This window comes from Cebidichthys violaceus, unplaced genomic scaffold, assembly GCF_023349555.1.
Source record: "Cebidichthys violaceus isolate CVI_PGR_0920_01 unplaced genomic scaffold, fCebVio1.0.p SCAF_16, whole genome shotgun sequence".
Lineage (NCBI taxonomy): Eukaryota > Metazoa > Chordata > Actinopteri > Perciformes > Stichaeidae > Cebidichthys > Cebidichthys violaceus.
The window spans coordinates 11,253,937-11,267,769 of record NW_027176329.1 but is presented as its reverse complement, the minus strand read 5'-3'; the positions used below and the strand labels follow the sequence as shown (position 1 = coordinate 11,267,769).

The window sequence follows — 13,833 nt, the reverse complement described above, 5'->3', positions numbered from 1 at the left end:
GGCCAGATAACAGGCATATCGTCATGTCGGGGACTCGCCAACAAAATTGTGTTTGCTTAGAATAAGCTTGACATTTCGGTGCTTGTAAATCCAATCTTCATTCTTCAAATTGCCAGTTTATTTAACGTAATGGTTAGCTGCAAATAATTTGAAGCTCTGCGTGGAGGAAGAAAAAAAAAATCAATAACAGCATCCAGACGACAACAGCAGTAATCATGTGTGTGTCTGGTAGTGATGGCCACTTCCAATCAGCACCCTGTATGCCTGCAGTTGTCAAATACACATTTTCTTTTCTCACTGTCAAAAAAAAGAGAGAAGGATATTCTGATACGGGACGCAACATAATCATAAAAAAAAAGAAAGAAAAAAAAAAGAAAGAAAACTCAATCTCGCTTGTGAGAGTCAACGGCAGATACCAGAATGAATAAATCTTTACGTAATGTCCCATTTAGTATTCTTGGCAAAAACAGCACTAACAGGGGTCAGGTTTGTGTTTTAATGTATACAACAACGCTAGGGTTACGGATACCATGCACACTGAAGAACTGAGTGTTAATGATTGTAGGGTAGTGGTTCTAAGTGTGGGGTGGGGGGTGCGCAGCAAGATTCATGAGTAGTCAACCACAGATATGTTTCTGGTGTAAATCTGTTTTGATTGATGTTTTTTTCCCATACAAAATAATGATCATTTGCAGTCTGCAATGCTGCTTCTAATAATTATGTGAACCACCCTTAAAAATACTTTTAAAGCATTACTTAGTGGCTGAAATCACCGTTTGGTTTACATTTAAACCTGCAACAGAAGGTTCCAAAAAAAAAGTCCCAGAGATTTTTTTTTTTTTGGAGAACAGTAGCTGCAGTAGCTGCAAAGAGCGTCTTTGCTTTCTTTTCTGTGACATGTTGGCAAACAACTGTGCAGTTTTAACTGTGGCGACTGGGTAGCACTTTACAGCCTCATACCGATTTCACTGTTAAGTGCAGCAAAACAATACCATAGGTGATATAGCAACTGCACTCAGAGTATTAATCGGATATATGAAGGCTGTGAGGTAACAATCCACGGTCTAATGAGTGTGTGTGACACTGGGGGACTACTCATTTAACAGGCCTGAGGTCAGTCCATGGTGCACATTCCAGTCTCGAAGCAGGATCAAGTGTCCTCTGAACCACGCGGACCCTCTCGCAGCCCTGAGCCTCGGCTATAAACTGCAATCAAGCCATCAGCATAATTGACGAGGCAAGTGTCACCCTGAACAAGATGGAGCACCTTGTCCTTGAAAATTAATAAATGAATGCATCAGTCGTGCTGCCCGGTTGAATGCCACCGAGTACACGACAGCAGAGGAGGGGGGGGGGGGTACTCTGCAACCGGGCGGGCACTTGTGAGCCTAATCCCGCATTTTGATGACAGACACAACAGACCGGACGGATCAGTTCATTTCCTGGTTGTGAACGTCCTGCCGTTAAAATGGTACTTTTCGTGAAAAACCCGCTTGTCCAGTATGCATAGTCTCTACTCACTCAGACAACATCCATTTCAACTTCACCCGCTGAATTGGGTTCTCAATGAATTTAAACACGCGCTGGGACATCGTGCACGTCTTCCACGCGTTTCCCCAACAACCCTAAATAAAGTTGTACCTGCAGCTGAAGCCTCCTCGCGCTGCTGCAGGTATTATTGCACGCTGTTGTAGAACACACACACACACACACACACACACACACACACACACACACACACACACACAGAGAGAGAGACAGAGACAGAGAGAGAGAGAGAGAGAGAGAGAGAGAGAGAGAGAGAGAGAGAGAGACTGCGTGTCACTCGGTTCTTCACATTGACATGTCACGGTCCTCCAACCAGGACACTGACCTCGTATTCAGAGTGTTTGACTCCAGAGAGTCCTGTCGCTGGTCATTGTGGGAACACAACATCTTGAATGTGGCGCTAACAAAACATCTAAACAGGGTTCGGGTTAAAGCTGTGTTCAAAACAGTCACTGCTGACTTTTAAAAGAGTAAAATATTACAGTTAAAATAATATACATTGTATTTATCTAATATATACATTATTTTCATAAATGAACCAGTTATTTAGACAGCTATTTATTTTCTTCCATTGCCACTACAAGTACCTGTTTACCAGGGAGTCAACCCGACCGGACAAACGTTAGCCAAGTTAGCTTACCATGGATCAAACTCGTGGATGATGCTCTCGAACCGGATCACCGCGAAAAGTCTGGAGCTGAATCCGGCCAGGCAGGCCAGGAACAGAATGCTAAAGGAGAGTAAGGACTGCCACCCGGCCGGTTGTGTCAGTCCACCAGACAGGCCTCCTCCTTTAACCGGTCCGCTACCCGCGGCGCCGGGTCTGCTGTTCCCGTGCACCGAGCCCCCGGCATTGGTGGACGCTTTGTGCTTGCCGTCGCTGGCTGCGTGGTGCTCCGCCATTTCTGCGTGCGGTGTCGGTTGGGTTTGCTAGTTCTCCCTGCCACGCGCCCGTGTCTCCCTCCACGCCGCGCTGTCGTAAACTCCCTTAGATTGCGCACGCTCTGCCTCGGTGTTCTTTCTTCTGAGTCCCCCGGTTTTTATATATATATATATATATATATATATATACATATATATATATACACATATATATATATATATATCTAAATTCAGTATCGGTGCTCCGCGAGACCGCCGTTACATCCCGAAACGCATACTCATGCGCCACATACCGAGTCCGCAACAGTCAATTCGCTACACGACCGAACGCCGGTGGAAATGGGCGGGAGGGAAGCGATGGGCGGGGGGTAAGAATGCTCTCGCGGCCTCTCACAGATCGACAGGTACGAGAGGGCAGGGGTTTACGTCTGTAAGCCAATCAGAGCGCAACATTGACTAGATAGACAGATGAGTCCACCAATGGAGACACATTAAATTATGGCTGCCACTGATTGATACGAGGATTATCCCCTGTTACATATGAAGATTGAGTCATTATGTTGCCTGCTATAAATACAACCCTTAATACTCGGCTTAAAGTTGGCTTTATAAAGTTGAATTAGTCACTTCTCATAGAGAAAAACAAAGAAAAGATCTTGCACACGTAGTCCAAAGATCTAGAAGGGAATTCGTTTCCTTGCAGCTAAAAGCTATAGGCAGGTGTGTGAAGATAAATGTTCTCCGTGAGTGCAATATTTCTGTTGCCCTTGGATGTTCTGGACTGGGTGGTGGAGTAGTAATAAAGATTGATGTGCCTCATCATTATTATGTCCCCCAGCTAAGACAAGAACACAGCATTCATCATTCTCTTAAACTCAGGATATACTTTCTCAACTTCCCCTGAAGCCTTGAGAGCCTATATATTGGAATAAGACATCTTTTTTTAATATATATATTTTTAGAACATTTCAAATAAATGCTCAAGTTTTTTGATTGATAGTCTACATTCATTCTATGCTCGCACTGTTTACAACAATGAGACAGAGGCAGGAAGTGTTATTGATTTATCTGAAATGTGATTTAGTCTCAAAGGGAGAAAAACAATAGTCCAACAGCCCTCTCCATGTGTAATATCATAGGTAGAAACAACTTTGTTCTAAAGTCAGAGTGGACAAAACACCCTTTTTTCTCATCTTCTCTAACATTTGCTGAACCTGTCCAACCGCACAGCGTGTCATCTTACCCTGAGGCTGCCCTTGGGGCATTGTGCAATGAGAGGAGCATGTTTTCACACAGGCAGTGTACGTAATTTAATAGCTGACCTCCAAAATCATAAATTCAAATTATGAATTCATTGTGTTGCTCCTGATTTCAGTATCCATCGCTTTGGGTAATGAATGGGAATGTTTGATGCTACATACTTAAGCAATAACTACTTATCAGAGTATCTTGGTCTCTATAAAAGTTGTTAATTATGTCCACTTTAGTATATATAATTTGCTTGTTTGAGAACTTCACAAATTGGCCCAATTTGCCATCCTTACTTTGATCAGCAGTGTTTACAGCTACCCCTGTCACACATAAGATCACAATTTGAAAAACAAAAAATAATGCAAATTAAATATTCATGCAGAAGAATTGGACTGAAGTTTGAGCCGGCTTGCATTGAGGCTATATCTTCTGGAAGAGACGAGGAGGAGATAAGAGGGAGATGAGAATACAGCGCTGCATGGAGAGACGGGCCGATAATAAAGGAGAGTAAAAGGATGATTATGGAAATTGATGGGGGTCATCATGGCGAGTGGATGGAGTGGCAGAAGTGGATATGCGTTTTTTCTTTTGTACTTCATAAAGAGATCACAGAGATGACATAGCTCAGTGTCGCAGGCGTCCTGCATGCTGCAGCTGAAAAGGCAGCGCCAAGAAGAAATCATGCACACCCACTCGCAACGTGTTTACGCTCAGGCAACAGAGAGTGCACAGATACAATGCATGCAAACACGTGTAATCCCACACATACACACACACACATGCATGCCGATGAATACATCTTTATCTTACAATAGCACACGCACACACACGCACACACATATGCACACAGTTCCTCGATCATTCATCAAGGCCTGCTGCTGACGCCATGATGAGCACTCTACTACCCCTTTCGCCTTTTCCCCCCTCTACACCTCCACATTCTAAACGGGTGACCTTTGAGACAAATAGAAATGCAGGTTGTGATTTGAAGATTGCTTCAATCGCATCTATCGTCAAAAGGCCAAGCCCAGATGAAAGCCAGACAAAATGAGTGCTGTTGCCAGGCAGGGCCGCTCTGCTTTCCTTCGTCTCCAGAGGCAGACTTTGTCTTTCTTCTCAGTTTTTTTCCTTCTCTCTTCTCTAGAACATTACAGACTCGCTGAGTTCATGCTCGGCATTCTTAGGTGTCTAAACTTCTTCACTTTGCCAAAGGCCAACCGTGCAAAAAGAAAAAAAAAAAAGGGGAAAAAAAAGCTTAAGAAGCCTGGCATAAAAAAAAACACTCTTTGCACCTCTGTCGTCTGCCTCTCCTTTGACCACATGCGTGAGGGAGTTTAGAGGGAGAGAGTGAGAGAGAGTGAGAGATGCCACGATTGGTCAAGAAGATTCTGATCATTACACCACTTTTCTTTTTCCCCCCTTTTTGCCGAAACTGTCCATGAAGCGAGCGAATCCTGAATCAACTATACGGTGTCATTTAAGTGCAGCGTTCACTGTATGACTTCAGTAGTTTGTCTCAAAATGCATGGGAAAAAAACCCCATCTCTCAGTCACTTGTGCACACTGTTATGTAAGCAGCATGTGGGACAAAGCAAAGAATCCTCCCGCGATTAGGCTGCCTCTGACTGATGAAAGCAAAGTTGCTGTACACTCTCTGAAGGGAGCCTCCCATATAACGCAAGTGCACTGTGGAAAGAAATGTGATGCTGTAATTTCTTTTTAAGGCTCAGACTGCAGTGTGGAGGATGTCTGAGAAGTGGCCACATCATTTTCTCAGATTCCTGCCCAAAAACACAGCAGTGGCAGCCGTGCAAAACTGTGAATGACAATTATAGATCCATGTTCTTTTTATCCATACCAGCTTTTTCCCCATGCAGGGTCGTTATTGCAAGGCTGGAGCCTTTTCCCAGCATGCAATGGGTGGAAGGCAGGAAAACACTACATTGATTGCCAATCCATGATAACACGCATAGTCGAAGTTCACCGGCATCTCTGTCTTGCAAACAATACACAGCAAAAATAATTTGAGATTATTTTAGTTTGTTGTTATTGTCCTTTAATTGGCATGGCATCACTACTCTCTAATTACCTCGTGCATCGTTTACGGGGTACAACCTAACAAGGGGGGTTCATTCTGTGCATTCTCTCGCAGAGCATGGCAGAGACAGAATGTTTGCTCGTTGTGAGCGCAGCAAGCTTGAGAGACTCCACAGAATCTATCTGTGTGATCCAGTGTAACGGAACAATTAGCCGGAGCCTGGGGACCGCCACTGCAAGCGTCAATCTGCACCGCAATCATTAACAGGAATGAGAGCACTCAAAGAAAAGGCATCCCGTCCAACTGTTAAGAACTATTTATTAACCTGTAGAGAGATATAGATTCTCTCTGTTAATACTTGATACTCTCTAAGAAGATGCACAGCATCACGAAACATATCAAAGTCAAGTTTAAAGTTATTTCATTTTTGAAAACAATGTATTCAGGTTTGACTACAGGCTTCTATGACAACATATTTTTTTCCGGCAATTTACGCCATTTGTATCGGTTTTCCATGCAAAACATTTGTTTGCAGCATATTGGAAATTAAAGTGTATTCGACCATAGTACAGCTGCATCGTTCAAATTATTGCACTGTAAAAAATTATAATAAATCAAGAAAAATAAAATAAAATAAAATAAAATAGAATAGAATAAAATAAAATAAAATAAAATAAAATAAAATAAAATAAAATAAAAGTCTAAATGCAAGTCTAAATATGTGCAAGTCTAAGACTTCTACTTGTTAATGTGGGGTGTTTCAAAGACTGCACAGGGTTACCTGTGTTGCCTCGTCAGTGACACGCTGTTTCACACTCAACAGTCAATGGGGGACGCAGAGGTAGTTAATGTGAACATGACCCACTCAGACCCAGGGCAACAAGTGTGGATGATGCTCCACAACTGCACAACATCTTAATCTCGACTTTGATGGAAGGTGTGCTGGCACGAGGGGGCGGCCATGGGTCTCACCTTGTATGATGGAACTGTTCATCTCGATCATGTCATGGGCGGATCAGTGATTATCTATGGCGCTGCACTACTTAGCTCTTCGTATGCATGAATGCACAGCCACACTCACACCCCTTCTTTAAGGAGAATTGCTTGTTATGAAATAGATAGAATGCCAACTAGTGTGATAACTTTGTATATTTTGAAACAGAGCACGGTGTGATCTATCATCCCGGAGATCAGTGAGCTTTTGCTCAATTTATAAGGCTGCATCTGCCTCAGGATGTTACAGCATTCATTGCACTCATCTGTCATTTTCCTAAAGCACATAAAAAGTTGTTGGCTGTGAGCTGTAGATACAACGACAATTTCGATTGAAAATTTCTTTTCATTTTTTCCATTTGATTACAAAAAGGCTTTCATCTACCAAGAAGGGAACAAAGCAGTCAACGCCATAATCCTGTCAATCCTGTCCTTCAATTATTTCACAATTTAAATAAGAAATAAACAACAAAGCATCACTGTTTTGGAGAAAAAGTCAGAGCCTTGCATCCTTATCTTACCCAGAATCATCATATCAAATAGTAACACGGTCACAGCATTGTGTCGTTCTGATTCTTAATCAGGCTTTTAGTCCCGGTAATGATGCCGCAAAAATTACACAAAAATGATGCCATGATGGAATTGAAGAGAGGCTCATCTCGCATCTGAGTGCATGAAGCAGGCCTTATACACACAAGCAAGGAAAGAAAAGGTTTGTCTGAGAACAACCCATAAAAACAACATCAGCATATTCGTCAAGATTGACTCTGACCCGTCGACACAGCCAAATGTGCCCGCAGTGATGCTTCAAACCCTATTGTCATGCTGCATGAAAAGTTTGCGAGAAAGTTGCAATTGATTGAGCAAGAGCAAGAGCAAGAGAGATGTGTGTGTGTGTGTGTGTGTGTGTGTGTGTGTGTGTGTGTGGGGGGGGGGGGGGGGGGGGGGGTAAGGAGGAGTGCTGTACTAACCTGAGCTCAACGGAGATATCAGCTGTCTGCAGGCAGAATGTCAGATTCTGAAAAGTTGGCGTGTATTTCTACCTCTTCAGAATAACAGCTGCCTTATCAACAACGGCTCAAACCGCCTCTGTGTGATGCCTCCTGCTTGCCATTGAGAGAAATATAATGCGCAGAAAACAGTTGAACTTGCCACGATCCCCCGCGGGAGAGAGACAAAAAAACACGACTCACGTGTCGAAAAATTGAAGTAGGCCTCTCAATTTCCCAGACGCCTCAGCTTGACGAATGACCCTCAGTTCACTTTCCCCGAGAAGCCAAACATGTGCTGTCTTGTCTCAATTCAGAAAACAGCAGATTTATGTGATATTGCTTCAGTGACGGCTGTGAAAACCTCAGTGGCAAAATTACGGCAGCAGCATCCAAAACAAAGAGGAGGGGACGCGAGAGCCGCCCCGCTGACATTAATCTGCTGTGGTCACAAAGTTTACCTCTCCAATTCTTTGAAGGTTCACACAGCCGCCTGTTGTGTATATTTCTCAATAACTATGTTTTTTTTTTTTATGGACTGAATTCCAAGACATCTTCTTACTGCATTTGCCTCACTTTCATCTTGAATTTATTCTGGTACAAACTGTAGGCTTTTGTGAAGCTCTGTCCTATGTGAAGACCAAATTAACGCTTGTTGGAACACACCACAATTAAGACCAGCTCTGGTGTATTTTCTGACCAAAGAGCACTCTGTGAAGGTGGTTCAATACCAAGTGGCCCCCTTTGGTCAGGACTATGCGTCTCTGTGCTCAGCCCCGTGTCCAATCGATTCTCCTCCTGGTCGCCCTCGATCGGTCATCTGACAGAACACAATCCACGCCTCCAAAATAACGTTAAACTTAGCAGGGCTCTCCGGTGAATAAGGGGGAGATAGGATGAGGAGGGGGGAGGGCAAAAGGGACACAATGAGGGGGACAGAGAGAGAGAGAGCGAGAGAGAGAGAGCGAGAGAGAGAGAGAGAGAGAGAGAGAGAGAGACTGCCAGGCTTCTGTAAGCTGTTTAGTGCTGGTGATGTCATTGCTAACCGTGCCTGCACCACAAGGACAAAGTACACACATTTAAAAATCTTAAACATACAAATATTTGCCCTTTTCTTTCTTTCAACATGTATAATTAGTCCAGGTAAAGCAGAGGTTTGACTGGTATTTGTAGAGGTATCAAGCTAGCTGTTTCCCCCCTGTGTCCACGCTTTATGCTAAGCTAAGCTAACTTCCCTCTGGGTTTAGCTTCATATTTAAAGTTACTACAAGGAACTTTCAACTATATGATATTTATATTTGAGTTGTCAAAGCAAGAAATTCACAGGTGCAAATATTTATATCAACAATGGCTTCATCCTGTTAAGTGTACCAGTATGCGTGTCAGTGGTCAGTGAGTGAGCACATTCAATTCTGGAATTGGATCACCTAAATGGAATGCAGCAATGTTATTGATTCACATTACGAGTTTTTCCACATAAAACATTTGCTGGATGAAAATGAGGGACGTTTTAATCTTATGTCTTTCGTCAACTTTGACCTTTGAAGTAAAACCTTTCTGTACATCAGTTAACAACGAGCTGGCTATGAAGTCCAGCGAGGTTTTAACAAGGCTGCAGCACAAGATTAGCATCATCACATCAGGCCCGCCGCAGTCTCTCATGAATGTTAACTGGAACAGGACCGCAGTACGTAAATTATTTCCAAATAGACAAATTAATATGGAGCACAGCTCAAAAAGGATATAGTGAGCCAAATTAGTCCCAAATCATCATCACAGCCTGCATGCAACCAGGCGCTGATTGATGTCGGGAATTAAGTGGAATGGCATCGCCCTTGTTGGCTCAAGTGATCAAATCATTCCAGCTTGTTGTTGGAGGGTGAAACTGCAGTAAAACTGCCAAGCACTGGTTTTATTAAACGTAAGCAAACAACCCTCTGAATGTATCCTCCCAAGACAAACGTCAGCTCGAGCATGCTGCCATGAGTGACACAGCTGCGTTTGTCCTTGGTCTTTTTTATTTTTTTTGTATTAAGCACTCTGAGTGGTTCACTAGCTGAGAATACACACAGCAGAAGACACAATAGCTCATTCAGGCATGAGGAATTTAAAGTAATCTCGGAACCATCGAGTCCACTGCCATCGTACAAAAAAAAAAGAAGATGTCTGAGAGGACAGCAGGGGTAATGGCTCCTAACACATCAGTAGTCTCATCCTCTGCTCTTATCCTAACAGGCGCATCATCTCCTGGACAATTGCAATCGCGGCTCAGGGCCTCAAAGTTCTGCGGGATGTGACTCCTGCTGCTACAAACATCGCTGTCAACAGCATGAGCTGAACTCCACAAAGTGCCGCTTTGGAATATGTCAAGCGAACACCTAAATCATAAGAGTATTTGGAATATATATAAAGATCTGTAAAGGACTGGGATGGTTGGGGGTTTAACCAGAGAGAGGAGGTGATATCAGAGCCGTTTGTCTCCCATTTCATCCCTCTTACTGGAGCTTGAAATATTGCTCATAAGCTCCTCGCCAAACAACACACTCTCTTCGCCAACTTTGGCGTCGCCATGGCAACCAGCATGTGGGGGAACGATAAGTGACTTTGGCACCAGAGTATCTCCTTCTGGACTTAAGGCCACCCAAAGGGCTGCGCGAGCGTTGTTTTTTCTTTTGGCGTCTTCGTGTAGACGCGTGAGCGGCGCGGAGCTGAACACCCAGCGGCCCTCTGCTGCCTCCCACTCGAAGGGTTAATCTGGTGAAGAAATATCATGATTGACGGGGGGGGGAGGGGTTAACCAGTTATTTTATGGAGGGGGGCTGCACGCGGGTGTCTCGAGCTCATACGTTATGACAGGCGAGCGACGAACGAGGAAGCGACGGAGTGAGATAATCAAATGTAGAAACAAATGTTGTGAAGTTCCGCTCTCCAGCAGCTGAGGTTTTAAATGTAATTAGGTCCAAAAGCAAGATGCAAAATGACTCCAGTGTAGCGCCACTGAGTATGACTCTTAGTAATGGAAAGACCTGTCACATCTTGAGCTCAGCCCCTTCATTTTCACAGTGCAGTGCTTCCATTTTTTTTTTTTTTTTTTACCATCAAAGCACAAATGTTAGCTCGCTGGATGCTGCACTTCAGCACCCAGAGTCGGCTCCAGAAGGCACAGATGATGTCTTTGTATGCAGCATCCAGTAGAACCACTACGCCCTCTACCGGTCAAAAGACAAAATGCAGGTGTCAGGCAATATTCTACTGTAGTGTTGTTGCTGGCGATGAATGGAATATGTGTGCACACGCTCCCATGTTGCCTTGATTAAAACACACACCGGGATGGTAGTAGACAGGAGTGTTTGTACCAACCGACTGAGGGTATACAGTTTAAAAAAACAACAACACACAATGTCATTTATTTGTTCTCCTTATTATGACCTCAATTGCTCGAGGTTCGAGTGAATTCCTTTGCCAGGTGTAGCAATATAAACTGACATAACAGGATTAAACATAACAGGATTATCGTGCTGCATGATTTGCGTTGAATTGCTTCCAACACTGTTAACCAAACTGCAACCGACTGTGTTGAGGATCCTTGCTCTGAGGCTCCTGCTATACAAGAACTCATTTGAATTTGCTGTTGAACAAAGTTGTTCTTTTACTGACCCTGACAAATGAGTCAGCTTCAGGAGGCATTTAGAGGCATTCGCTTTCTCAAATATGCATCTCCCTTTTAAGAACTTGACTCCTTTGCTGCAGTAAAAAACAAAAAAACAATAGGCCTCACATTATTTGATTGTGAAAAATGAATAGAAATGTTACTTTTGTTACTTTTGACACCCCTGTGGTAAACCATTTATAATGTAAAAATTATAAATCATTCATCATCAGCATGCACATCCCCGCGGCGGCGTCCAATTTATCTGTAGTGCAACACACAACTGAGCGCCTGTGGCACAGCTTATGTAAATAGATATACATTGTGAACTGTGGGAAGGGCAACGGAAATCTTCCCCGTGAGACGACAAGTCGGCCCACTGTAGCCAATAAATCACTCTCCAGCCATTTCCCAAGTGCATTTGTTTTACAGTCCGTGCCTTTTCAGTGGCGCTGCTTCACAACTGCAGCCTTGGTTGAGCTTCACACAAAACACAACAACAGATTTATAGTTTAGTCTAAGTCTGTGGTGGCAAACTGTGGCCAGCAGTGAGATTTTAATAATAAACTAGAATATGGTTTTGGCAGGTTTCTAATAAATTGCACTGTATGTACTTTGCACCACATCCCAGATGTCGACTAAATTTAGCAAAACGCGTCTCTGTCTTAGCCTCTTGGCACATGAACCCACATTTAACTATTTCTGCCTGTACTGTTTGTTACATCTTAATATCAGACTTACAGATTTACATCTTACATTTGGCATTGTAATCTTTTAAGTGGGCCCACAAAGAGAAACCAATATTATATCACTCCATTTCTGCCTGTTTTAACTTAACATGTTTACAAATAGCAACATCATATTTTAAGTGGCCTGTTTGTCAGTGCCCTGTGTTAAGAGTTTAAAAGTATTTAATCTAAATTAAATTTAAGAGCAGAAGATACAGAAATACTTTTTGTAGTATCTGGACCAACCAATGTCAAACTTTAAATGGTTTTGTAGTGTTGCGTAGTTATTTTGATAATTAATTTTCTTTAGCACATTTTGTTTGCAGGTCTAGAAACAGAGTTTTTTTTCTTGCAGTGCAACTGGTTGAAAACTATGCATTTACTATTGTCTTTCTGTACACGGATCACAATCAAAAAAAGTTTGGACACCTCTGGTCTCATTGCCAAATAGATTCTGGGAGAGAGTGGATGCATTGAAAGCAGCTGCCTGCAAGATACAGACAGACGGGCAGAGACGCAGACAAATAGTGGCCTCGACAGGTAGGCAGAGAGCCACAGACAGACGCGTATTCCAGCCTGAGTCAGCGGTGGGCTCTGGATGAAAGGTCTGCCGGCATCATACACTGCACACAAACACTGCCAAACACTGTGCGGACCTGCTGAACCTCACCTGAACCTCATCCAGCACACAAACACACGCACGCAACAACGTAAAACCGTTTGACTCTGTCTGACAAACAATAGACGAACGCCACCGTTAAGATGTGTGACAACACAAGTCTGGGAGATTTGTCATATTTCTGGAGAACAACCCAAATCTACAGCATCTTGGAGGCCTCGGTGTACTCATGAATGGAGGATGAACGAGTAAAAGCCAGTGTGTGCGTATCAACATGCAAATCTCTCGTGTATATAGATATATATGGATGATGCAATATTGCAGAATGATGGATTACGGACGCGCACACTGGTTCACAGTGATTTAAGTTGTGTGTCACAGTGTGTCAGGACTGGAACATAAACTCCCTGTTCCAAGCCCGGGAGCAGCTGATGGGCTATCACTACCGGAGACTTTAGAGAGCTTGTCATCATGCAGGAGCCGAGTCCTCCGGTGATAAATTAGATTATATCACTCCATACTAAAAGCATATTGTCAGTGCGTAAAGGTGTATTAAAACACATACTTTTGTCAGGTATCACATAATACTTTCAATGTATTTCTTTCACTATTGTTAAATAGAAATTCTCAGTCACAGTAGTAGAGAAAACAACCAGGTGTTTTATCTTAGAATGTAGGATTTTTACTTTTACTCAGTATATGATGGATATAAACACGTCTCGCATGCATGCTGGAGGTGACTGCCCACACTTCTTATATATGTGGGCGATCACCAGAGCCGGAGTGACTTAGTAGTATAAAGCCGCACAGACTTCTTCAGAGTCTCTGTAGGATCAGCAGGATTAGCAACATTAAGAGGCAGTCATCTGATTTAATGTTAGAAAGACATAATGGAGCAGTAAATGGAGCATTTGTGTAGGTTACCGGATAGTATTTTGCTTCTTTTTGCTGTAACTGTTGCAAGTGGAACTATTTTGTTTGGGCTGTGCAGCCAGTCAGAATTTGAAAGGTTCACAATGTGAAATCCACAGTCACTGCCAATCATGTCACATAACACCCTGAGGGGAATAAGTGGCACCAAACGTCAGAATACAAAGCAATATGATGATATTAAAAACACCAAATTGACAAAGTGA

At 43.1% G+C, this 13,833-nt stretch overlaps 1 protein-coding gene across 1 annotated transcript in view; it reads right to left on the bottom strand.

The window, feature by feature from the left end:
• LOC137872794 (dolichyl-diphosphooligosaccharide--protein glycosyltransferase subunit STT3B-like) overlaps positions 1-2,721 on the bottom strand; it is a 73,091-nt gene extending 70,370 nt beyond the window's left edge. The window contains exon 1 of the mRNA XM_068711245.1: positions 2,189-2,721. Coding sequence (XP_068567346.1) covers positions 2,189-2,451 — 263 coding nt within the window. The 5' untranslated portion in view covers positions 2,452-2,721. The remainder of the gene's footprint in view (positions 1-2,188) is intronic.
• Between the last annotated feature and the right edge of the window lie 11,112 nt (positions 2,722-13,833).